This window comes from Xyrauchen texanus, chromosome 5, assembly GCF_025860055.1.
Source record: "Xyrauchen texanus isolate HMW12.3.18 chromosome 5, RBS_HiC_50CHRs, whole genome shotgun sequence".
NCBI classification, from domain to species: Eukaryota; Metazoa; Chordata; class Actinopteri; order Cypriniformes; family Catostomidae; genus Xyrauchen; species Xyrauchen texanus.
This window is the reverse complement of record NC_068280.1, coordinates 34,776,529-34,804,464: the sequence shown is the minus strand read 5'-3', so window position 1 is coordinate 34,804,464 and position 27,936 is coordinate 34,776,529. Positions and strand designations below refer to the sequence as shown.

The window sequence follows — 27,936 nt, the reverse complement described above, 5'->3', positions numbered from 1 at the left end:
CTCTTTATACTATTTCTGCACAAAATAAGCCCAGGTTGGATAAATCAAGTACTTCGAAGCCTCTGCAAGACACAATTTAATTACCACAGAAGCATGTCAAGTCTTAACTATCACAAAAATGGACAACAAGATGTTGCAAATACTTTTCATGTACATTCAAATGTATTTATTGCAAATACATTTTCATACTTTCCTATATGCAACGCATAATTTAACTTAATTTAAATTGACTGATCTCAGTTCAGAAGACTCTGGACTATCAGTTAAGGGTTAAACTATCGATGTACACAGTCATGTGACAAAACAACATGGCGCCGATTACAGCTGAGTACAGCTGAGCGGAGAAACACCAGCAAAAATACATATGGTCAGAAACCTAATACAATTTTTACATTGAAACCTGATGGAATTAAAAGATTAGAGTCTCTAGTTTCATTCGATTTATGCCATCTTTAAAATCTGAGCGATTTGTCACAAAACGACACACTGGTAAACACAATATACACTAATGAGTGAATGAATGAATGTTGCATTTATATAGCGCTTTTTTGGACAATACACTCAAAGCAATTTACACAGTGAACAGGGGACTCAACCACCACCAGTGTGCAGAATCCACTTGGATGATGCGACGGCAGCCATAGTGCGCCAGTACGCTCACCACACACTAGCTATTGGTGGTAAGGAGGGAGTAGAGTAATAGAGCCAATTTATGGATGGGGATTATTAGGAGGCTATGATAGGTTACACCCCTACTCTTTTACGAGAAGTGTCCTGGGATTTTTAATGACCAACAAAAGTCAGGACCTTGGTTTAACGTCTCATCCGAAAGACTGTGCCTTTTTAAAAGTATAGTGTCCCTGTCACTTTACCGGGGCATTAGGATCCACAAGGACTGCAGGGTGAGCACCGGCCTTGAGCGACAGGGTGCTATGGCTGCTGCAGTATGTGTTTTTTAGTGCTTTTTTCCTTAGAAATCCTATATTTACTGTATATTATAACACTGAGAATCAATGTGTTCATCCAAAAGCTGAAAAAGTTAGCTTTCAGAGGCTTTATGTGGATTTAGGATGAAAAAAAGGTGCATTTCAACTGTTCTGATAAAGACTTTATTAAGAATTTATAATGTATAATTTAATTTCAACATGGTTGGATGATGATGGCCATTAATTTGAATCAGAATTAATTATGCTAATTTCTGATGTAGTGTCTGTAACATCTCTAAAACATAAATAACCAACATTCCTTGAAACATAATAAGCAATTGTATAAAAAAAGATTACATTTTATAACTTGGTATTATTTAAAATGTCACAACTTAGTCCTGCTGTCCACATATGTTGCCATATATTTGACCCCATCAATTGTTAACAGATAGATTGTTTCACTTTTAGTTGACAATATCTCAATTCCAGTGGGTCAGAAGTTTACATACACAAGTTAACCGTGCCTTTAAGCAGCATGGAAAATTCCAGAAAATTATGTCAAGCCTTTAGACAATTAGACAATTAGCTTCTGATATGAGGTATACTGAATTGGATGTGTCCCTGTGGATGTATTTTAAGGCCTACTTTCAAACTCAGTGCCTTTTTGCGTGACATCATGGGAAAATCCCATGAAAATCAGAGAAATCAGCCAAGACCTCAGAAAAATATTGTGGACATCCACAAGACTGGTACTTTCTTAGGAGCAACTTCCAAATGCCTGAAGGTACTACGCTCATCTGTACAAACAATAGTATGCAAGTATAAACACCATGGGACCACACAGCCATCAAACCACTCAGGAAGGAGATGCATTCTGTCTCCTAGAGTTCGAAAAGTGCAAAAAGTGTAAATCAATCCCAGAACAACAGCAAAGGGCCTTGTGAAGATGCTGGAGGAAACAGGTAGACAAGTATCTATATCCACAGTAAAACGAGTCCTATATCAATATAACCTGAAAGGCTGCTCAGCAAGAAAGAGGCCACTGCTCCAAAACCGCCATAAAAAAGACAGACTACAGTTTACAAGTGCACATGGGGACAAGATCTTACTTTTTGGAGAAATGTCCTCTGGTCTAATGAAACAAATATTTAACTCTTTGGCCATAATGACCATCATTTTATTTAGAGGAAAAAGGATGAGGCTTGCAAGCTGAAGAACACCATCCCACACGTGAAGCATGAGGGTGGTAGCATCATGTTGTGGGGGTGCTTTGGTGCAGGAGGAACTGATGCACTTCACAAAATAGATGGCATCATGAGGAAGGAATATGATGCGGATATATTGAAGCAACATCTCAAGACATCAGCCAGGATGTTAAATCTTGGTCAAAAATGGGTCTTCCAAATGGACAATGACCCCAAGCGTACCTCTAAAGTTCTGGCAAAATGGCTCAAAGACAAGGTATTGGAGTGGCCATCACAAAGGACTGACTTCAATCTGATTCTTAAAAAAAGTGATTCTAACTGACCTAAGAAAGGGAATGTTTTCTATGATTAAATGTCAGGAATTGTGAAACACTGAGTTTAAGTGTATTTGGCTAAGGTGTATGTAAACTTCTGACATCAACTGTAGGTGCTACTAGTAAAATGGAAAATGCACACAACAGTCAAGCTAATGAGGATAATCTATTTACTGCTTTTTACCTTCTGCATCAGATGCAATGTTTATACTTTCAACCAACCAGCTAACTCCACACACAGAATTTTGGGATATCAATGTCAGAAAATGCTGAATTTGAAGGCTGGCTTAAAAAGTGACCAGATAAAGGCATCTCAGAAGACAGAATTTGAAGCAAACATAGCATTCAAATGTGCCTTGATGCCCTCCTAATTAAGGATACAGGCAGCAGCAAATTAAGGATTAAGGCAGCAAATGTCAGCTTTCAGATACAGTCATTGACTTATATCCTGCATCTGTCTCCTATTCACTCACCTTAACTTTGATTGGCTAATACTGCTACTTTTTGCTTTATGATTGGTCATTGTTGTACCTGGTACCAGCTGTAGGCCCTGTCTGAAGGGTTAATGAGCAGAGTGAGGATCTTGGCTTTGGGCAGGAGGGCAGCAGCTCGTTTGGGCGTCTCCTCTGAGGGGAAGTAGTTTGAGCTCTTCTCAAACAGGAAGTCTGTGCTGACATTAGAAGGTACAGGAAAGAAATCCATATACCTTTAGAGAGGAGAGGAACATTGAGTTAGAAAATACTGACAAAGACAAATGCACACAAGAGTCTAGGACACATGACACCTACCAGTCAATCCCTTTCTGGTAATTGTTGGTGTTGAAAAATTGAACTTCTTCGAAAGTTTTCACACTAGGAAAGTTGCTGGAAATGAAGGGGTGCATGATAAGAAAGAGGTAGAGTGCCGTTGTGCCTGACAAAAAAAGAGAGGAAATTAAATGGAAAGTTGCATTTAAAATTTAACATAAAATTTAACAGAATTTCTTTCTTTTTGTCCCACTTTTGCTTTAATGACAAGATGCACCAAAGCTGACAGGGACAAAATCGTCTAGGTTACTATTGTAACCTCCAGGGAACGAGACGTGTGTCGAAGAAGCGACACTAGGGGTCTCCCTGGAGAGCCTCGTGCATCTCTGTACTTGAAACTTGAACTTGAAAAGGCCAATGAGAAATTGGCAGACTGAATTTGCATGTCATGCCCATGGATATACGGGTATAAAGGGAGGGAAATGCGTCTGTCCATTCAGGTTTTTGCCCTGAGGAGCCGAGAATGAGGTTCGGCCATAACAGTGGCTTGGTTGAGCATTGTGGCCGGGAGGACACAAAGTCTCGTTCCCTCCATCAGCGAACGGAGGTTACAATAGTAACCTATTGGTTCTCCGTCTGTCACTCACTTCAACGTTGTGTCGAAGAAGCGACACTAGGGGTCCATATTTAATCACGCCATGCGCTGAACCGCGTACGTTCGCTGCTGACGCAGGTGCGGGCAGGCAGTTGCGTGCCAAAGCAACAGGCCGTGTCAGACTGCACGTACCCTTCCCCAACGCCCCATAAAATTGTCATAACCTTCTGGTTCCCGGCCCCCCGAAGGGGGGAACAAGGCGACGTGCCAAGCATGGGAGCAATCCGCGCCTATTCTCTCTCTATGTTTCTCGCCTAGAGTTAAAGCGGCTGGGGCCATCTAAAGTGAACGGGTGGCAACGGGGACTGCCCAAGGGAGACGCATGTCCACTCGTTAGGGAAATGTACCGCGGAAAATACACACAGGGGGATTAATCCACACAGGGGCCTGACCTGTGGAGCACTACAGAGTAGTTTCAGTACCCGTAATGGGTCTGGTCAGGGAATTTCTCCGCTGAATACGTGGACCAGAGGGTTAGGGAGGAGTCATCCAGGGATGACTTTATTATTTAAAATAAACTGTTTTAGTGAAAATATTCTCTTTTAAAAGCACTGTCGAAGTGCCCAGGGGCAAAGCTGCACTGCTGTGCAGAGAAGGAGAAAGCCGCTGATATGCGCCCTGATCACACAACCGCTCGGCTCCGAAGGAAAAATCTGAATGGACAGACGCATTTCCCTCAAATTCTGTCTGCCAATTTCTCATTGGCCTTTTCTCAAGTTCAGAGATGCGTGAGGCTCTCAAGAGAGACCCCTAGTGTCGCTTCTTCAACACAACGTCGAAGTGAGCGACAGACGGGAAACTGATGATCCATGTTATTCCAGCATTATTTGAGAATGTCAAAGAAAATCTGACTGGAGTTAACAAGTCAATTATAAAAATTAGCTTACTTGATTAGTGACCCAGAAAAAGTGCGAATCACTATAAAGTAGAATAAACATTTGTTCCTCATTTTACATCAAACAATGTCTTAGTTTTACATTTTCAAAATCTTGGTTTTGATTTTATTTCCAGATTTAAATTAGATTTTGAATCCCAGATGTTCAGATCAGGACTTTTTAATATATTTTTAGGACACTGTTTTAATTAGTATTCTGACAGCTTGTCGTGATATAGCTTTTAGACATTTTGCATGGTCAAACCCTCTCGGAAATGTTCGTCTTTAAATTCATTCCTTTTAAAGCACCACTGCTACAGTCATTCACACTCAGAAGAATGTCTTTGGCCATTGCATCACATCTCGTGCTGTATTTTGAGTATCTCTGTCATGACCATTGCATTTTTAAGATGTTGAAATAAAAAATTTCTCCACTATTAAAAAAAACGTCTCAAGACCCCTGCGTTCTATTCCAATCTGTTGTGCTCCATCTAGCTGTTTTAGAACACAAAAAAGCATCTTATGTAAAGTCCCCCTAAGATATGTGCCTGATCAGGTCAGCCAAATTATACATGGCCTCCTTCAGACCAATTAGTTCACTAGTCTTTGAGGCAACCCACCAACTAGCTGATTTTGAAATTATGAATGTTTGAACATCCCTAGAAGAAAGGGAGGAGGGAATAGAAGAAAAATAAATCAACAAGTCTTTTCCCTTCTAATGATGAAATTATATGTTCAGCTGATAGCATTGAAGAGAAACACTCAGTGCCTTGAGATTCAGCCCACAGACAGAGAAACTAAAAGACATGGGATCGATATACCATTTACCTTATGGATTTTTGTCCGTGTGTGTGTGTTGCAAATTTGTGATACAGCAGAAAAGAAGATGAGCACAGAGAGCATAAGTGTTTAACAAGGCAGTGTCCTGACAACTGACACAATCAAAATCTTACAGCCCAAAATGGTGCTCTGTCTTTCTCCTTGTTTTGCCCTCTAGGGACGTGTCTGTATTGTTCTCCTCTAGAGCTGAATGCCCGTGGTTGCACTTTCATCAGTTCCAGCAACACATGGTGAGATATAAGGCAGGATCAAGGGGAACAGCAGAGCGAGAAGATACACGCACACAGTGGGCTTTGAAGCAAGAGGAAAGACAGATCAAGCATGTTCTTGTAACAGAAGAACATAATTACGGTACCTGTTTTCTGAGGCCCGACCACCATGAACTTAGGCAGCCTGTCACAAGTCTTCTCTTTGGACCAGATGTCCTTATGCCGTTTATCATCACATGGGTTCTGAAACACAAAAACATAATTCATTCCATTGGTTAATTAGGATCAGGCAGCAAATTGTATGAAATCAATAAATAATATGTTAGCAGAAGCTCTAGACAGAGGACAGATCAGGGTCTAGCTTGAAGGTTATATGGATTGTACTTGAGATACACCAGAAAATACATCTTCAGATATCATATGACAGATATAGTATTGAAGACTCCCTGAAATCATTTGAACAGAGTTTTCTTACTTGTGTGTACATATTTCCTAGGGCACATCTTATAGACGGAAGTGGTGACAAAAAACTGGTTTACTTATGATGGCTTTGTGTCATACTTTCGTTCAATCGATGATTATAACTAGCTATGTTTCTAGAAATAGTTTACCCAAACATAGCTAGCTTTGAACCTGAAGGCAATTTTATTCTATATTATATAGGGATGGCTGTGGCTCAGGTGGTAGAGCAGGTTGTCCACTAGACTGCAGGATTGGTGGTTCGATTCCCGGCCCACACGACTCCACATGCCGAAGTGTGAATGGGTGAATGAGACACAGTATAAAGCACTTTGAATACTGCTAAGGTTAAAAAGTTGCTATATAAGTGCCGGCTTTCTGCCACCACTTACAGTGCATTTGCTGCCATGTTTGTAAAAAATGGTACTGGTCTATAGAAGGGCAGCGAGAGAACAGTTTCATTTGAGAGAGCATTTGATTGGACAAAAATTGGTGTAGTGCAAGATGAGTCATAAATCTGTACATTTTAAATTTATATATTTTTTTATTTGTACTTAAATTAAAAAACTAGAATATAGATGGCTTCAAAACTAATAGACAGACCAAACACCACAAAACTCAAATTTTGATTTCATGTGGTTATTATTAGATAGTCTTAGATGAGTGTTAAGATGAAATGGTGAAAAGACACTTATCATTTCTCTGTCTCTATTATGACTGACCTGCCAGAGTGGGTGTCTCTGCTCTGGAAATAGTGTGAAATACTTGTGTGCGATCTGCAGGGGAGGAAGTGTGTATAGTCTCAGGTTGGTCCAGCATTTCAGAAAGTTAGCCAGGTTAGTGAATGTATATAATCCCAAGCGGTCATTCCCATAATTGGAGAGATGAGTCATAAATATACTGATCTGTAGAGAGGAAGAGAGAGGGAGTTCACCATACGTCCATGAATATGGCACACTTACAGTGAATAGCAGTCTTTACTTATAACAATTCTGCTGACATAGAAAGTCAAAGTGACCGGATGTGATGACCCTCATAGTAATAACGCAGTATTTCCTGTAGGTGGCAGTAGTGTGTATATTAATGTGCAGGGCTTAAGCCTTTCCTCTCAAACTGTGTTATCACATTTTCTTATAAGAGCTCAAGACAAATACAATTGCACAAAATCTGTCCTATAAACATGTGTTACTCACATTTGTGTACAAGTTTATTTGTCAAACATCTCTTGTAAATGAACCAGCAGATGTTGGACTGATAATCTGATCACTTGATTATGTTCAGACTTGTTTGCCGGCTGCCTCTCATTAAGACTAAATGTCGCCTAGAAACCCTATATGCTGCACTCAGGTGTGCTGATTTCCTGCATTGAGCCCTTTATGGGGTGGTTCAGAGCACCCCTGGGGCACATTTAATTACTGCAGGCCGATCATTGGTCTTTCATATGTGGTAAACCCAGCGGATGTGTCCACTTTATGTGAAGTGGAGCTGTAATTCTGATGTAATCCACTAGAGTAAGGTCACTCGCGGACAGTGTCTGTGGAGATTAGGATCAATAGAATTAACAAGGGGACGCTGAGAGAAAAGCAGCAATGAGAGGAGATATGGGGGGGTGGGGGGGTTACTGGGTTTCTATGCTTGACTGGTTTAGTAGGTTGCTTTTTTGAGAGGAGAGGAGAGGAGAGGAGAGGAGAGGGAATATGTGGCCTAATTTAACACCGACACTGCCGCTAATGTTAGGCATCCTCCCCTTCTAAAATAAAGCCATTAAACGCACATAAACATACAGGTACACACACTTACACACCTGAAAATATAACACAAAAGAGCAGTAGCCTGTGAGAAGCTGCACAAACTTTCAATCAAGCAATCAAAAGTTTGTGGCTTTAGCAAAAATTTATCACAGATTCATCATTCAAGCTGCTCTTACATTTACCATGACATGAGACAAGGTATAGTATCCATTTATGTTTTAGAAGGTAAATTGGATGATCTATTTGAAAAGTGATTCTAAACCAGAGGTATGTGCGGGCAGCAGACCAAAAGTTTTAGTAAATAAATAAAAAAATAAATATAAAGTTAGCAAATAATTTTTAATGGTATAACACACATCGTTTCAAAGCAGCTTTACAGAAAATGATGCATTAACAGAAAATTAAACTGTAATATCTGTAAAGTCGTCTAGGTTACTGTTGTAACCTAGAGGGAACGAGAAGTTGTGTCTAGTGAAGCGACACTAAGGGACTTTCTTGAAGGCCTCGGTTACCTCTGAACTTGAGAAAAGGCCAATGAGAATTTGTCAGACAGAATTGCATATCCCTTTGCACTGAGGAGCCGAGAATAAGGTTCGGCCATTGCAGTGGCTCGGTTCAGCGTCGTGGCCAGGGGGACACAACGTCTCATTCCCTCCATCAGGGAACGGAGGTTACAATAGTAACCTAGACGTTCCCCGTCTGTTGCTCACTTCGACGTTGTGTCGAGTGAAGCAACATTAGGGGTCCCTATTCAGTCACGCCATGCGCTGAACCGTGTACGTGCACTGCTAATGCAGGTGCGGGCAGGCCATTGTGTGACAAAGCAACAGACAGCGTCAGACTGCACGTACCCTTCCCCAATGTCCCATAAAATTGTTATAAACTTTTAAGGTTTCTGGCATCGCGAAGGGGGAAACAAAGTGACGATGGCCCCAGAGTAATTTTAGTACCCGTAGTGGGTCTGGTCGGGGAATTCCTCCACTGAATTCACAGACTAGAAGGCTAGGGAGGAAGAACCTCCAGGGAGTGCGAATCTAGTGGACTCTCCTGGGGCAAAAAAGCGCACATGATCCCTTCAATGGAGGGGAAAGGCAATATGTGCAAGCGGAACACCCAGTCCAGAGTTCTACGTGATCGGACTTGAGAGAACACAGGAAGAGACCAACTCAACCCTGAGATTGTAAAATCTCGTAAAGGTATTGGTTGTAGCCCAGCCCGCTGCTCTGCAGATGTCTGCTAGGGAGGTGTCGTTGGCCAGTGCCCATGAGGATGCCACACTTCTAGTTGAGTGTCCTCGAACCCGCAAGGGGGCAGGTATGGCCTGGGTGTGATAGGCCAAAGCAATGGCGTCAACAACCGAGTGGAGACAGTGTTCTCTTTCCGCTGTCCACCAAATCAGACAAAGAGCTGCTCAGTACATCTAAAGCTCTGCGTGTGGTCCACATGGGTACGCAAAGCACGCACCGTACACAGTAACGAAAAGGCTGGGTCTGCCTCCTCCCAGGGCAGCGCTAGCAGGTTCACTACCTGGTCCATGAAGGGGGTCATAGGAACCTTGGGCACATAGCCCAGTTGCGGACTTAGGACGACATGGGTGTCTGCCAGACCGAACTCCAGACAAGAGTCGCTGACAGAGAATGCTTGCAGGTCCCCAACCCTCTTGATGGAAGCGAGCGTGATCAGAAGGGCTGTCTTCAAGGAGAGGGCTTTGAACTCGACTGATTCTAGCGGATCAAAGGGGGGTCTCTGAAGGGCTGAAAGGACCATGGTGAGATCCCATGAGGGGAACAGGCATGGCCTGGGAAGATTCAGCCTCTGGGCGTCTCTGAGGAAACTGATAATCATATTGTGCTTCCCTAGGGACTTACTGTCCACTGCGTCCCTAGGGACTTAATGTCCACTGTGGTGAGCCGATATGGCGGCTACATAAACCTTTAAGGTGGAGGGGGACAGCCTTCTCTCTAGCCTCTCTTGCAGAAATGAGAGCACTGACCCCACTGCGCATCTCTGTGGGTCTTCAGATCGGAAAGAACACCAATTTGCGAACAATTTTTCGCCACTTTAGGGCGTCAAGTTGCCTGGTAGAGGGAGCTCTGGCTTGGTTGATCGTGTCTACGACAGCAGGTGGTAGGCCACTTAGATCTTCCGCATCCTGTCCAGGGGCCAGACGTGGAGGTTCCAGAGGTCTAGACGCGAATGCCAAAGGGTGCCCCGTCCAAGATAAAGAAGGTCCTTCCTCAGGTGAATTCGCCAGGGAGGGGCTGTCACGAGGAGCATGAGATCCGAGGACCAAGTCTGTGTGGGTCAGTAGGGGGCCACCAGAGTGACTTGTTTCTAGCCCTCCCTGACCTTGCAAAGCACCCGAGCAAGCAGGCTCACTGGGGGAAATGCGTACTTGTGCAGCCCCCGGGGCCAGCTGTGTACCAGCACGTCTGTCCCGAGGGGAGCCTCCGCTAGGGAGTACCAGAGTAGGCAGTGGGAGGTCTCATGGGAATCTGTGCTTGCCGAACCGCTTCCAAATCAGCTGGGGTTGGAGCCTCCAGTCTCTGTTGAGCGTACCTTGTCGTGACAGAGCATCCGCTGCCGTGTTGAGGTTGCCTGGGATGTGAGAGGCATGCAATGACCTGCTCTCCTGGCTCCAAAGGAGGAGATGGCGGGCGAGTTGTGACATATAACGAGAGCTCACGCCACCTTGGTGATTTATGAACGCTATCGGAGCTGTGCTGTCTGAGCGAATCAAGACATGCTTGCCCCGTATAAGTAGGAGAAACCTCAGCAGGGCAAGGATTACAGCCAGCAACTCTAGGCAGTTCATGTGCCAACCCAGCCGAGGCCCTGTCCAGGAGCCAGCGGATGCGTGCCCGTTGCACACGGTCTGTGGTGACCAGAACACATCAGGACTCCTATCTGCAGAAAACAAAGGTCAGTCCAGGGGTTGAAAGTCTAGTGGCAGGCGGGGGTGATGAACACACGGTACGTGCCGCGACGCCATGCCTGTCTCGGGACTCGAGTCTGAAGCCAGTGCTGAAGCGGTCTCATATGCATCAACCCCAGTGGCACGACCGCCACGGAGAAACCTCACTTGTGAAACCTCACAAGTCCAAGATCGGTCGTAAGCCACTGCCTTTCTTGGGTACGATGAAGTAAGGGCTGTAGAAACCCTTCTTCATCTCGGCTGGAGGGACGAGGCAGCGTCTGTGACCATCAGGAGCAGGGAGAAATCGACCGCATTCAGGAACTACACAGGGGCGGAAGGGCATCTTTATAAAGACGCGTCCTGAAAAGGACGTTCAACGCCAGCGGTGTATTGCTCTTTTCGAGAAAATAAACTCTTTTACAAAATATTCTCTTTAAGCAGCGCTGTCGAAGCACCCAGGGGCAAAGCTGCACTGCCGTCCAGAGAAGGAGAAAGCCACTGACATGCGCCATAGATCCAACAGCATAAGCGCTGCAGAGGTGAGTGGAACAGTAAGTGATCTCAGCTCGCTGATTGCACAACCGCTTAGCTCCAAAGAAGAAATCTGAATGAATAGAAGCAATGTTTCCCTCCCTTTATACCCGTATGTCCGGGGGAGGGACAGGAAAATTCTGTCTGCCAAATTCTCATTGGCCTTTTCTGAAGTTCAGAGGTAACCGAGGCCTTCAAGAAAGTCCCCTAGTGTCACTTCACTAGACAAAACGTAGAAGTGAGCGACAGAAGGGGAACTTAGACTCATCATTGTGTAGTCTGATTAAACATGATTGTAAATTGTGTATAAAAATAAATAATTAAATAATAGTAGTATTTATAACCCCAGTGAGCAAGCCAAAGGTGACTGTGGCAAGGAACACAAAACTCCATAAATTGGTTAATGGAGAAAAATTACTTTGGGAGAAACTAGGCCCACTGTGGTGTCCAGTTCCCCTCTGGCTAAACAGCATGAATATAATGCCAATATTAGTTATTTATGTGCAGTGCAAGTCATGGTTTAAAATTTGTAAACTAAAGATTTTGTATGAGCTGTAAGATGAATTACTAATGTCTTTGAAGTTCATCCTGGATTAACTGCAGAAGTTCACATAGATGCATTTTTATTTGTTAGTTGGCTGATGAAGACTTTTGTTGGCAATGAATTGATAGTCTATGTATTCTATTTTAAGAATTTAGTCCATCATTAGACCGAGGTGATGCAGACAGGTGCAGAGTTCAACCAGAAGTAAATTTCACTAAGGTCTATCCTAATTCCAAGACTCAGGCAGTGGTTGAAGTATCCCATGTCTTATGGTTGGAGTTGGCATCAGTTCATCCTCTGAAGTCCATCGTATTAGACTGAAGTGATGTCTGGCTGGCACTGGCTGCTTTTAGTTGTCATCACTCCGAGACATGTAGCAGTGGAGTCTGACACCAAGCAGGAATGTAGCTAGATCTGGCTGGCTCTGGTAACCTTGGGATATGAATGAGGTTGAGACAAGGAAAAAATAGATTAATATTAGCGTAGATGCCATTTACATTTCTGCAGAGTTATAGATCATGACTAATGTTTCTGGTTCCAACAGACCTAACTAAAACTGCCTAATTGTGAGTTGATGGATAAATTAGGTGTATGCCTGGCTAAATAGTAGATGAGTCTTTAGTCTGAGTGAGAGTGTCTGTGTCCAGAACAGTGTTTGGGAGACTTTTCCATAGTTTAGGAGCCAAATAGGAAAAGGATCTTTGTGGATTTTGATATTCTAGAAACTATTAACAGGCCAGAATTTTGAGATTTTAACGAACTTAAGTACTGCAGAGATAAACCATTCAAAGCTTTGTACATAGTCAACAAAATTGTAAAATTATTATGAAATTTAACAGGTAGCCAATGTAATGATGATAAAACGGTGCTAATACGATCATATTCCTTGGTTCTTGTCAGCACTCTGGCTGCTGCATTTTGAACCAATTGAAGTTTATTTATTGAACTTGTTGGACATCCTCTCAGTAATGCATTACAATAATCTTGAGGTTATGAACGCATGAATTCGTTTTTTGGCATCAGCAACAGAGATGTGTCATAACTTAGCAATATTTCTGAAATGGAAGAATGCTGTTCTACAAACAGTGGAAATTAAATTTTCAAAGGACAAATTGGTATAAAATATAACACCTAAATTCTTTGCTGTAGAAGACGGTGTAAAAGTATATCCATCGAGAGTCAATTTATATTTTAGAGGTTTTTGGTACGATAATTAGTTCCTCTGTTTTGACGGAATTGAGTAGAAGGAAATTTCTGGCCATCCAATCTTTGATTTCACTGATACACTGCTAATTTAGAGAATTGTGAAATTCCGTCGAGCTTCGATGATATATAAAGTTGGGTATCGTCGGCATAACAGTGGAAACTTATTCCACGATTCCTGATACTATCTCCCAGGTGAAGCATATATAATTGAGTAGAAGGAAATTTCAGAGGCCCTAAAACTGATCCCTGTGGCACTCCATATTTCATATTTGTTTGATTTGACAATTCCTCGTTTACATAGACAAAGTGGTAGTGGTCTGCTATATAGGACCTAAACCATGCTAATGCAAGTCCACAATGCCAACATAATTCTCAAGCCTATTCAAGAGAATGTTGTGATCTATAGTGTCAAAGAGAGCACTAACAATAAAAGAGAATTGCAGCTGTGATTAGATGATGAAAGCAAGTCAATTGTAACTCTAATAAGTGTAGCCTCTGTACAGTGATGGGGCCTAAATACTGACTGAAATTTTTCATATATACTATTTCTCTGTAGAAAAGAACATAGTTTGGAGGACACTACATTTTCTAGTATTTTTGACATAAAGGGGATATTTGAAATTGGTCTATAATAAGCCACTTCTCCAGGATCAAACTGTGGCTTCTTAATAAGCAGTTTGATAACTGCCTTTTAAAGTTTCTTGGGACATGTCCTAATGATATCATGGAGATAATAATATTAAGAAGCGGTTCTGAGATTACAGGGAATATCTATTTTAAGAGCTTAGATGGTTTTGGATCTAACATACATGTTATGGCTTTTATACAAGTTTTGTTAGCTCTTCGTGAACTGTGACAGCAAAGGATTGAAGTTGCTCATGAGGAAAATGAAGAGAAACTGTTTTCTGAGGTACCGTGACAGACGATAGCATAATTCCAATTTTAATTCTGATGATTTAAATGTTATCAGTAAAGAAATTCAAGTCATTAATATTGTGCTGCAATGGAATATCTGGTTCAGTCAAGGCTTTATTCCTAACCAATTTAGCCAGAGTACTGAATAAACACCCAGGATTGTTGTGGTTATTTTCTATGAGTTTACTAAAATATGCTGACCTGGCAGCTTTTAGTGCCTGCCTGTAGCTACAGACACAATCCTTCCATGCACCATGAAATACCTCTAATTTTGTATTCTTCCACTTGCACTCCATTTTCCGAGCTGCTCTCTTGAGAGCATGAGTGTGATCATTGTACCATGGTGCGGGGATTCGTTTTTTTTTAACTTTCTTTAATCGAAGGGGGTGACACTATCAAGAGTGCTAGAGAAGACTGTTTATATTTTCTGTTATTACATCAAGTTCTTCTAGACATTTTAGCTTACTGACTATATGAGATAAGTCTGGAAGATTATTAGTGATCAGTATCTTTAGTGGTCGAAATAATAGTTCTACCTGAACGATGGTGTGCTGTAGATCGAGTAACATTGGCTGATTGCAGCATACAAGAGATGAGGTAATGATCTGAGATGTCATCGCCCTGCAGCAGAATTTCTATAGTATCAACATCAATTCCATATGACAGAATTAAATCTAGCGTATGATTATGGTGATGAGTTGGTCCTGTCACATTTTGTCTGACTCCAAGAGAGTTGAGAATATTGATAAATGCTAACACCAAAGTGTCATTTTCATTATCTATGTGAATGTTGAAGTCACCAACAATTAAATCCCTATCCACAGTGACTAATAGATCTGATTCACCAAGGAAATCAGAATACGGCTATATACTGTAGCAAGGGCAAAAGACAACAGAGATTTTTTATTTGTATCTAATGGTGTCACATTAAGCATTATTAGTTCAAAAGACTTAACCTTATATCCTGTCCTCTGAGTAACACAAAAATGTTTACTGTAAATTGCAGAAACACCTCCTCTTCGACTATTCAGATGAAGCTCATGTTTATAACTGGGGGAGTAGATTAATTTAAACCAATATATCCAACCGGTTTAAGCCAGGTTTCATCCAAACTATGATCTGTAATAATCATTCAATGACATGGATCTTCCATAAACCTCATCACCACGACGAGCAGGAAGGGGGCCAGAACATATTACATTGTCTGACATCATTTTTGCAATTTCACACACTCTTTACTTATACTAACATATTCTCAAGTGATCTCCGACTTGCGAAGCTGGACATTGTTAACCTTCTGGGGTCTGAGGGTGTTTTGGGCCCTGGAGAAGTTTTGACATACCTTGACATATGTGCTTTTTTCAGCTGCTTAAAAACATATTAATGGCTAAAGTCTGATAACACTGTATTCAGCACAAACTGGGCTACGATAATATGTAAGCAACATGTGTGTATATGTTTGTATTGTTGAGAAAATAACATTTATGCATGGTTTTTGAAAAAACAAAAAAATTAAGTCATTGAAATAAGGCAATATAACACATACTAAACATTTGTCCATTTGTTGAAAGAGAATGAATGTGAGGAGACTTAATGATCAAAATCAAGTTTTAAGTTAAAAGAAGTAATCTGACTATACATTTTCTAAAGTCTAATTTTCTTAAGACTTTACTTAATTTTAGACCTACACTACCATTTAAAAGAACTCTCTTCTGCTCACCAAGGCTGCATTTATTTGACCCAAAATACAGTAAAAACTGCAGTCTTCAGTGTCACAGGATCCTTTAGAAATCATTCTAATATGCTGATTTTCTAATATGGGCATATATAAAGTCTATTTTAATCATTTACACCTGAAAAGATATTTGCAAGCACAAGCTTTGTTAATGATAACGAGGCAGCATAAACACTAGTTAAAATATAATCTAAACATTCATATTACATATTGTATTTATATCATACAGCATACAATTTAAATGCCTGCTTTAGCCAAAACAACATTTAAATGGAACTAAAACTAACTAAAAGACATATTTCAATTACACAAACAAATTTCAATACTCTGAATCCTGGCTGGAAAGTTTGGAAACAGTCCCACTAGTAAAATATGTACATGTTTATATAAAATAGCATGTCAACTAATATGCAAGTAAAACTAAATTATTTACTCATCCGAAATTGTATCCTCGGCTGGATCAAGTCTCTCTTCAAAATGCAAACGTTAATTGGAGTCCCGCTCTACTTCTGAGGAAAATGTGGACTTTTCCTAATCTGTGTATTGTGCCATCTTCCAAAGACGCAGAAAAGTTCTGTTTTTAAGGCACAGTTGAGGGCGTTTACCATTTACATTGATCACCTCAGCACATTACCGTATAAATTGCGCCCTCTGCCCGTGGGTGTGATCACATTAGGTATAATTAGCTGAGCCAATAGAAATTGTACATTGCTTTGTTTCATACAGATTACATTGCAAGAGAATGTTTGTTTTAAATTAGTTTAATTTAAAAGTAGACATTTTAAGCTTTCTTTAGACATATGTTTCATATTTGTGTGATAAGTATTCACAGAGTTTCAATTCATTTTTGTGACGTGTTTCAGAAATATGCTCGTGAACACAGAGACAGCTGAAAGCGCACCCTTTTTATTTTTCTTATTAGTCTTTTATTCCTCTGTATCCTGTTATTTTTGATTTGCATTATGTACAACATTTGGGTATACACTAGTTGTTCTTATATGTGCTATATAAATAAACTGACCTTAACCTTCTCCATCAGCTATTTATCACATGGTGATATGATGGAAGAAGCTATAGTAAACATGTGGCATGCAATGTAGGAAGCAATAACATGAGCGGATGCCATGACTTACCACAATTGTTTGTTGATGTTGTTATGGTTGTTCTTGAGCAGCGAGAGTTTGAGATCGATGTGATAAAAGAAGATATAAGGCACTTCCTGTTTCACATTTTTAGCCATAAATATATTGCTTCTCCATGGCGATACCGTTCAAAATATCAAAAATCCATTCGCAATTTAGTATTTACAATGTCTTGCATGATGTTGCACACATTTGGTGCCAGACACATGATTCCCCTAAGAGGAGTTATTAAAAGCTTAGAGCTTGCCATTTTTAGAAAATCAAAAATAGCTGACTTCCTGTTGGACAGACCTAATGACTATAATTATGGAAGTTGTCTGGCTTGGTGAGAACTATATATGTACAAATTTTGGAGACTGTAGTTGAAAATAGGGGTGCTACAGAGGCCGCCTTACAAGCCCATTTTAATGGGGGTGCTACAGAGCCCCCCCTGCACATCCATCCCATGCAACCTTTGCCCAGCCCCAATGGCGGATGTCTCTGATGTGAGTGAAACATTTCAAGAGCTTTAACGCATGGTAAGTATCCCATAAGTAGAGAAAATCTTGAAAAAATAATAAATATAGCTGCAAGCAGCAATGAAGGACCCAAGCACTACAGCGCATGGTTGCTCTAGGAAAACAAAGCACGGTGAGCGAATGAATTTGATAGGGTAAATATAAGGGGACTATTTCAAACTGTCAGTTGGTGATGCTATGGCTGTGACCCATAATAGCCACATAAATGTGATCAGCCCCCATTACCAAACATACAGCTGAATTTTCATCAAAATCATACAAAGCACACAGAAGATACAAGAAACTTCCTGTTTCAAATTTTTGCCCTTAATTTATTGTGTCACCATGGCAACACTGTACGAAATATCAAAAATCTGTTCGCGAAAATGTAGCCTAAATTTGTTGAGGGTCACTTGATTCCCCTAGGAGGAGTATTCAAAAGTTCCGGACCTACAATTTAAAAAAGATGCACAATCAATCCAAAATGGCCGATTTCCTATTGGGCAGAGCTAATGACTGTAATTTTGAAAGTTGTCTAGTTTGATGAGAGAAATACAGTTGATGTCAGAAGTTTAGATACACTTAAGTTGAAGAAATTAACCACTCCACAGATTTGATATTAGCAAACTAGTTTTGGCATGTCATTTAGGAAATCTACTTTGTGCACGACACAATTCATTTTCCAAAACTTTTTTACAGACAGATTGTTTCACTTTTAATTGACTATATCGCAATTCCAGAGGGTCACAAGCTTAAATACATGGATCGGGAGACCCCCTTTGCGCAGTAGCTCCGTGACGCCTGCCAGAAATGGATGCTGGTGGGGCGAACCCACGGCGTCGTGGAAGTCGTCAATCTGGTGGTACTGGAACAGTTCGTCTCCCAACTTCCCCAAGGCATGACCAAGTGGGTCCAGTGCCACTGCCCGGTGTCGTTGGAGAAAGCCATCCAGCTGGCAGAAGACTACATGGCGGAGTTTCCAGGAGGTGGCGAAGCTGTGTTTTCTTCTCTCTCTCCTCTTTCTCCACCTCTTTGTGTGCGGTCTGAAGATCTTGTCCATAAGGCACTGAAACGTGGCCGGAGCCCGAACAAACTGAAAGGAAGCAGCAAGTTATCTGTGCCTTTAAGCAGCATAGAAAATTCCAGAAAATTATGTCAAGCCTTTAGAAAATAAGCCAATTAACTTCTGAATAGGTGTACTGAATTGGAAGTGTACCTGTGGATGTATTTTGAGGCCTACTTTCATACTCAGTGCCTCTTTGCTTGACATCATGGGAAAATTAAAATAAATCAGCCAAGAATTCAGAAAACAAAATGTCGACCTCCACAATTCTGGTTCATCCTTGGGAGCAACTTCCAAATGCCTGAAGGTACCACATTCATCTGTACAAACAATAATACATAAGTATAAACACCATGGGACCAAAAAGCCATCACACTGCTCAGGAATGAGACGAATTCTGTCTCCTAGAGATGAGTGTACTTTGGTGCAAAAGTGCAAATCAATCCCAGAACAACAGCAAAGGACCTTGTGAAGATGCTGGAGGAAACAGGTAGACAAGTATCTATATCCACAGTAAAACAAGTCCTACATCAAAATAACCTGAAAGGCTGCTCAGTAAGGAAGAAGCCACTGCTCCAAAACAGCCATAAAAAGATCTTACCTTTTGGAGAAATGTCCTCTGGTATAATGAAACAAAAATGTAACTGTTTGGCCACAAGGACTTGTTATGTATGGAGATAAAAAGGGTGAGGCTTGCAAGTCGAAGAACACTATCCCAACCGTGAAGTATGAGGGTGGAAGTATCGTGTTGTGAGGGTGCTTTGCTGTAGGAGAGACTGGTGCACTTCACAAAATAGATGGCATCATGTGTAGTCAACTAGTGTAACCCCCGTTCCCTGATGGAGGGACTGAGATGTTGTGTCGATTGTAGTGAGCCTCGGATAACTCTGAATATGAAAAAGGCCAATGAAAAATTGGTGAACAGAATTTGCATGTCCCACCCCCGGACATACGGGTATAAAAGGCGGGGATCGTGCATCTGTTCAGTCAGGTTCTGCACTGAGGAGCCGAGAATAAGGTTCGGCAATTACAGCGGTATGGTACAATGTTGTGGCAAGGGGGACACGATGTCTTGTTCCCTCCATCAGGGAACGGGGGTCACACTAGTAACCTAGACGTTCGCCTTCTGTCACTCACTCGACGTTTTGTCGATTGTGGTGACACAAGGGGCCCCTATTCAATAGCGCCACCTACACAAGACATGTTACGTGATCTGCTGATGCTGGTGCAGCAAGCTGTAGCATGCCAAAGGAGCATGGGCATCAGACTGCACGTAACCTTCCCCAATGCCCCACAAAGACGTCATATTGTTTTTATTAGGTTCCCGGCATCCGACCAAGGTTTTACCTTGAGGGGTGGGATAAAGCAACGTGACAAGCATAAATGCACCCTGACAAAACACGGGACGAAACTGACTCAACCCGAAGATTGGAGAATCTTGCAAAGGTATTGGTTCCACTCCTTGTAGCATGTGCTCAAACCCCCAAGGGGGCGGGCATGGCCTGGGTCCGATAGGCCAATGCAATGGCGTCGACTACCCAGTGGGCGAGCCTCTGTTTGGAGACAGCGTTCCCTTTCCGCTGTCCACCAAAGCAAACAAAGATCTGCTCAGAGAGTCTAAAGCTCTGTGCGGTCCAAATAGGTACGCGAAGCACGTACCGGACACAGCAATGATAAGGCTGGGTCTGCCTCCTCCCGGGACAGCGCTTACAGTTTCACTACCTGGTCCCTGAAAGGGGTTGTAGGAACCTTGGGCACATAACCGGTCGAGGTCTTAGGATGACATTGGCATCTGCCGGACCGAACTCCAGGCAAGTATAGCTGACAAAGAACGCTTGCAGGTCTCCAACCCTCTTGATGGAAGTGAGTGCAATCAGAAGGGCCATCTTCTGGGAGAGGGTACTTAGTTTGACTGACCCTAGTGGCTCATAGGGGGTTCTCTGAAGGCCTGTAAGGACCATGGGGGAAACCCCAAGAGGGGAACAGGCATGGCCTAGGAGGATTCAACCTCCGGGTGCCTCTTAGAAACCTGATAATAAAGTTGTGCTTCCCTAGGGACTTACCGTCCACTGCGTCGTGGTGGTAAGGTGGAGGGGGACAGTCTTCCCGACTGCGCACCTCTACGGGTCTTCAGATCGGGAAGAACACCAATTTGCGAATAGACGCCACTTTGGGGCGTAAAGCTGCCTGGTAGAGGGAGCTCTGACTTGGTTGATTGTGTCTACGACAGCTGGAGACAGACCACTTAGATCTTCCGCGTCCCATCCATTGGCCAGATGTGGAGGTTCCAGATGTCTGGGCGTGGATGCCAGAGGGTGCCCTGTCACTGAGAAGAAGGTCTTTCCTCAGGGGAATTTGCCAGGGAGGTGCTGTGACGCGAGAAGTGGGCCAGTAAGGGCCCACTCTAAAACTACACCTATTACACTGGCTGCCATCTTGCATTATGACATTTACAGTTTAAATTTTTCACATCCTTAAAATTTTGTCCAATTTGTACAAATGACTGCTCAAAATAATCTCCAGACCGAGCCACACAGAAGTGACCAGAAATAATTTTAATTTGTGCTACCTTTCAGAAATTATGCCAAAGCAAATGAATGAAGTCGACCTGTAACATGCAAAGTTTAGTGACAGTGCCACCTATGTGTCAAAACATTTACAAATTGGCTATTGAACCATTTGTCCTAAAATTATGAGTTTGGTGTCTTTGGATTTCTTGGGTCATGAGGATTTCAACAACATTATTATTTCCAACATTACCCATATATCTTCTCAAGCATTTTTAATTTTTATGAAAAAGTAATATATATTTAAAACTCTTTGTCCGATTTGAATGAAAATTGGAAGGGGTCTTTGACATCATGTCCTGAGGGTACCTAAGCAGTTTGGAGACAGCGCCGCATAGCGGTCAAATGCATAAGTCAATTTAAACAAAACTTTTCATGTATCATTGCTTCCTTATAAGTCTTCTGAAATTGGCAGAGATACATTTCTAAATGTATTTATTACATTTTTTTTTATTATTTAAAACCTGCTGCTCTCAGCTTGGAATTAATCTTTGGCACTTTTGAGCAGTGTCAACTGAATGGCCCAATGGTTAACGCATTGGTACACAAGTCAAAAAGGTTGATAGCTCAAGTCCTGGAAAGAGCGTACTTCTGTTACAAATAATTTGTACTTCTATACTTCATATTGTGCTTACTACAATGCAGACAGTACTTTATTAAGTAATTCCTGCTTCAATAAAAAAATAAAAAATTCTGTCAATTCTTCCAACATTTTGTCAGATTGCTGTCATTAGCTGGAAAACAACAAATGACTTTTAATGCCAACAATGAACAAAATAGGGCTGTAGAGCTCCACTTATTGATGACCTGTGTGTGTGTTCTGCATTTTGAGTGTGTTACAGTCTCAACCCTTCATTGCTAAGAGTGTATGTTTAGCATTGTGGCTGAATGAATGGTTTTATTTGACAAATGTAAAAAATATAATTGTATTAAAGTCTCAATAATTAATTCTTGTGATTGATACAATAAATGTTGTTTAAGTGGGTGTGTTTGTTTTGCACAGAGAATGTTTTAGAGTCTCATCCTGTTTTTTCAGCATTATGGCTGATTTATTGATTTATTTGACAGATCCCAAAGATGGGGGCTTTTCCATAAATTTTCAATGGTCTGTCAATTTTAAGGTGTCACTTTTTTTTAGGACTACTTAGACTTATTGACTTTTAGTCTTTTTGTTATGAATGCAGGAAGCAGAGGAAGGCAGACGGGTGGTAAGGATCCAAATGCAGTTCATTTAAAAATAACAAATAAGCAAAACACAAAGAAAAGTCCACGAGGGGAAAAACTAACTCAAATACAAAAGAACACACAGCGGGTAGAACAGACAGCAAAACATCCACAACGAAAAAAGGAACCTCGAGCAAACAAGAACAACATATCAACATACAACAACCGACAAGGGAATGGAGGAACAAACAGGGTTTAAATACACAAGGACACAGTAAAGACTAAACGAGACACAGGTGAGAACAATGATGTGTGCAGGCAGTGAGGGAGACCGGGAATTGTGGGAATTGTAGTTTTCCACAAGGACAGTGAGACTCAGGGACGGTTGAGGCTACAGGCGCTGGCTCAGGGACGGTCGAGGCTACAGGCGCTGGCTCAGGGACGGTCGAGGCTACAGGCGCTGGCTCAGGGACGGTCGAGGCTACAGGCGCTGGCTCAGGGACGGTCGAGGCTACAGGCGCTGGCTCACTGACATCGGGGGCTAATGGCTCTGGCTGGTTGACCGTGGGTGATGCGGGCTCTGGCTCGCTGACCAGGGCTGACGAGGGCGCAGGCTCGCTGACCGGGGCTGACGAGGGCTCTGGCTCGCAGACCGGGGCTGACGAGGGCTCTGGCTCGCAGACCGGGGCTGACGAGGGCTCTGGCTCGCAGATCGGGGCTGACGAGGGCTCTGGCTCGCAGACCGTGGCTGACGAGGGCTCTGGCTCGCAGACCGTGGCTGACGAGGGCTCTGGCTCGCAGACCGGGGCAGGCGTGGGCTCTGGCTCGCAGACCGGGGCAGGCGTGGGCTCTGGCTCGCAGACCGGGGCAGGCGTGGACCGGGAGGCGGAAGCCCGTCTTCTTTTCCTCCTCCGGGCAGACGAAGTGGGCCGTGCAGGCTCATGGGAAACGACTGGTGTGGGGGTTTGCTCGCTGGCAGGTGGGGCAGGCATGATGGGAAGAGCCATGGGCGAGTGGGAAGTCTACACTGCGGAAGGTGAGGTTGGGTCCTCCTCTGCCACGCCCACAGTGAGTGGCGAGCCGCTGACCAGCAAAGTCTCTTCCACGATTTCCTGCAGGGTCCAGCCGCGCGTTGCCGGGGGCAGCCGCTCCTTCAGCGAGGGGTTCAGGTTACCCCAGAAGCAAACCACCAAGGACGAGTCCGGGAAGTCAGAGATGTTTGCCAGCTCAAGGAAGTCCCGGACGTGGTCTTCTACCGGTCGGTCCCCTTGCTTCAAAAAAAGTAGCTGGTAGTTGGCCTGCTGGACCGCTGGATCCATTTGTGTGTTCGGTTGTTCTGTTATGAATGCGGGAATCAGGAGAAGGCAGACGGGTGGTAAGGATCCAAATACGGTTTATTTCAAAATAACAAATAAGCAAAACACAAAGAAAAGTCCACGAGGGGAAAAACTAACTCAAATACAAAAGAACACACAGCGGGTAGAACAGACAGCAAAACATCCACAACGAAAAAAGGAACCTCGAGCGAACAAGTACAACATATCAACATACAACAACCAACAAGGGAATGGAGGAACAAACAGGGTTTAAATACACAAGGACACAGTAAAGACTAAACGAGACACAGGTGAGAACAATGATGTGTGCAGGCAGTGAGGGAGGCCGGGAATTGTGGGAATTGTAGTTTTCTACAAGGACAGTGAGACTCGGGGCGGACAACAAGGAAAACATGACATGGAATGTGATCCGTGAAGGGTGAAACGGAAAACACGGGCAGACAACAAGGAAACGTGACATGGAACGTGAAAAGTGGCATGTGAAACAGACAACATGGGGCAGACAACACAGGAATGTGACACTTTTATTGACAATACACTTTTTTTGTATGTTCAGATGGAAAATTAATGACAATTCACAAAGTCTTGTACTGCTCAGATAAAGGAAAAAACGTTTCCTTTTGAGACAGAGCCACATAGTGGTAAAAATTCTTAGTCAATTTAAACAACATTTAATGTATCATTGCTTCCTTATTCCAAGTCTTCTGGAATTGGCAGATATACATTTCTAAATCTATTTATTATATTAATATTTTTTTTATTTAAAACCTGCTGCTCTCAGCTTGGAATGTCTCTTTGGCTTTTTTGAGCTGTGACAACTGAAAGGCCCAGTGATTAATACATTGGAAAATAGGTCAAAATGTTATGAGTTTGAGTCCAGTCAAAAGCTATTTAAATTTTTTTACTCCTATTTATCTCTGAGTTTTCATATTGTGCTTACTACACAGTCTGCATGACTGTTCTTTATTGGGTAAATTCCTACTTCAGATAAAAACTAAGCTGTAACTATTTTCTCAGAAATAGTTGTATACTCTCAACCAAGAATGTCTCTTTGAAGTAAGTTGGACTTATTGATTGTTTGGTGCAGTATTTAGAGCTCTGGGTTGCTGTCCAAAGGACTGGATGAGTGATACATGAAATCATTCCGAAGATACAGTCAGGTCCATAAATATTTTGACATCGACACAATTCTAATCTTTTTGGCTCTATACACCACCACAATGGATTTGAAATGAAACGAACAAGATGTGCTTTAACTAAAGGACTTTCAGCTTTAATTTGAGGGTATTTACATCCAAATCAGGTGAACGGTGTAGGAACTACAACAGTTTGTATATGTGCAACCCACTTTTTAAGGGACCAAAAGTAATGGGATATTTGGCTGCTCAGCTGTTCCATGGCCAGGTGTGTGTTATTCCCTCATTATCCCATTTACAAGGAGCAGATAAAAGGTCCAGAGTTCATTTCAAATGTGCTATTTGCATTTGGAATCTGTTGCTGTCAACTCTCAATATGAGATCCAAAGAGCTGTCACTATCAGTGAAGCAAGCATCATTAGGCTGAAAAATCAAAACAATCCCATCAGAGAGATGGCAAAAACATTAGGTGTGGCCAAATCAACTGTTTGGAACATTCTTAAAAAGAAAGAACGCACCGGTGAGCTCAGCAACACCAAAACACCCGGAAGACCACGGAAAACAACTGTGGTGGATGACCGAAGAATTCTTTCCCTGGTGAAGAAAACGTCTCGGGTTACATGTGTAACCCCTGTTCCCTGAAAAAAGCGGAACGAGATGCTGCGCTGCTAAGTGCTACGGGGAACAACCCTAATTGTGACCGAGCTGAAATAGTGTGTGTAACACGTCAATGAACATTGACCGGAATTTATAGCCTCGGCTGTTGTAATCATTAGATGCACCTGCGGCCAGGCTATAAATGGATACGTCACCAGGTGTCGTCAGATACTTCTTTTTGAAGAGCAGTCCTGGGACGTCCCAGTGCGGCAAAGCAGCGCAACATCTCGTTCCGCTTTTTTCAGGGAACAAGGGTTACACATGTAACCCGAGACATTCCCTTTACAAAAAGCTTCACTATGTTGCTGCGCTGCTAAGTGCTACGGGGAACGCAATACCCACGCCGCCGCACTTGGGGCTGTCCGGACCCCTATGGTTGTGCAGTGTACTCACAAAAACGCGAGAGGTCTCAGACATGAGCTTGAGATGTCGACTCAAGGGCATAAGAGCCAGGAGTTGCATAAACATCTAAACCATTAAAATTTGATGAATGTGTGCGGAGAGGACCAGCCTGCCGCATCACAAACTTGTTTAGGCATGGGCTGAGATGTCGACTCAAGGGCATAAGAGCCCGGAGTATCAAAGCATCTAACCCATAAAGTTCGATGAATGTGTGTGAAGAGAACCCGATCGCAACACAAACTTGTCATAAAAACTGATGAATGTGAGCGGAGAGGACCAGCCTGCCGCATCACAAACTTCGGGCATGAGCTGAGATGTCGACTCAAGGGCATAAGAGCTCGGAGTAGCAAAGCATCTAACCCATAAAGTTCGATGAATGTGTGCGAAGAGAACCCTATCGCAACACAAACTTGTCATAAAAACTGATGAATGTGAGCGGAGAGGACCAGCCTGCCGCATCGCACACTTGTTTAGGCATGGGCTGAGATGTCGACTCAAGGACATAACAGTCTGGAGTAGCAAAGCATCTAACCCATAAAGTTCGATGAATGTGTGCGAAGAGAACCCTATCGCAACACAAACTTGTCATAAAAACTGATGAATGTGAGCGGAGAGGACCAGCCTGCCGCATCACAAACTTGTTCAGGCATGAGCTGAGATGTCGACTCAAGGGCATAAGAGCCTGGAGTGCAGAACATCCAAACTAGAAAAGTCCAATGAATGTATGCAGATAGGACCAGCCTGCCGCATCACAAACTTGTTTAGGCAAGGGCTGAGATGTCGACTCAAGGACATAAGAGTCCGGAGTAGCAAAGCATCTAGCCCATGAAGTTCGATGAATGTGTGCAAAGAGAACCCTATTGCAACACAAACTTGTCATAAAAACTGATGATGTGAGCGGAGAGGACCAGCCTGCCGCATCACAAACTTGCTGCAGAGGGAGACCTCTAGCCAAGGTTTTAGAGGAGGAGAGCCCTCTGGTAGAGTGTGCCCTAAAACCTACTGGCGAAGCTTGACCGCGCGCCTCGTAGGCCCGGGCAATAATGAGGATGCCTCTTTGAGGGAACCCGGCCACATAGAACCTGGCAGTGGTGAGGCAAGTGCCCGCTGACAGTTCTTTCTACAGAAAATCCAGAACTGAAGCAAACTGGCAGTTAGCTGGTTCTGTAATAAGAACTTTAGTAGAAGGAAGCGCATGCAGGTGCATTTGTGCTATGAATGCGTTAATACGACCGGGGGTTGCTGTGGGACTCGGGGAGATGTAGAGGAGACATTGCGCTATCAACAGAGGCGAAGAGGTCCTCTTCTGCCCTGTAAAATCTACCCAGATCAGTTCCAAGTGGAGGGAGCCCTAGCACTTGAAATGGTCTCTGTTCGGCCAGCACGGTGCTATCAGTAAGAGGCAAAAACCCTTGCTGGCGAACTCTGGGCAAATACTACCTTAGGGTGGAGTTCTTAACTCCCCCGTTGGTATTTTCTGTCTGGACCGTAAATCTGCTCCCATATACGGGCATCCAGGGATATAACTGACCTGAGTGACAGGAGCTTGCCCTGGGCCCTAAGGAGAATCTGACGTGTCAGAAATACAACTGACAAGAACGTGGGTCTCCTTGATGATTTATGAAAGAGGCTACCACTGTATTGTCCACCCGCACCAAGACATGGCAGCCTCAGGAGGAGGTATTTCAGGGCCAGAAATACAGCCATCAACCTGAGACAGTGACTGTGACAACCGAGCTGACGACCCTCCTATCCCTTAAGCTGGACGACCACTTAAGGCCGCTACCCCGCCTGTCAGGGAGGCATCTGTCGTTAGCAGCCTGCGACAACAAGACACACCTAGAGTGGGACCCAAGGCAGAAAACCGGGGTCTGAACCACACAGAAAGGGAACGAAGCCTGAGGCGCGTAACCCTTTTTAGCCTAGGGGTTTTGGCCCTTGGAAGAAATCCCGGCTTTTGGCCACAACAAAAACGGTCTCATGAGCAGAGGGATCACCGTGGACGCAGTCGCCCTGAAACCTGGAAATCATTGATACTGATAACAGTGCAACCTTGACCTAGCCTGACTTTGCTCAGGGTGATCTGTATGGACTCAATCCTAGCGGGAGACAGTTGTGCCCGCATTGTGATTGAACTCCATACG

General features: G+C 43.1%; 1 protein-coding gene across 3 annotated transcripts in view; it reads right to left on the bottom strand.

Annotated features, from left to right (window-relative positions):
* LOC127644444 (bifunctional heparan sulfate N-deacetylase/N-sulfotransferase 4-like) overlaps positions 1-27,936 on the bottom strand; it is a 135,242-nt gene that overhangs the window by 17,956 nt on the left and 89,350 nt on the right. For all 3 annotated transcript variants that reach the window (XR_007970656.1, XM_052127630.1, XM_052127629.1), the window contains 4 exons: positions 6,951-7,133; positions 5,916-6,012; positions 3,234-3,357; positions 2,977-3,151 (listed from right to left, as the gene is read on the bottom strand). Coding sequence is in view for 2 of the 3 variants with exons in the window: in XM_052127630.1 (XP_051983590.1) it covers positions 2,977-3,151; positions 3,234-3,357; positions 5,916-6,012; positions 6,951-7,133 (579 nt within the window). In the remaining variant the exon portion in view is untranslated. The remainder of the gene's footprint in view (positions 1-2,976; positions 3,152-3,233; positions 3,358-5,915; positions 6,013-6,950; positions 7,134-27,936) is intronic.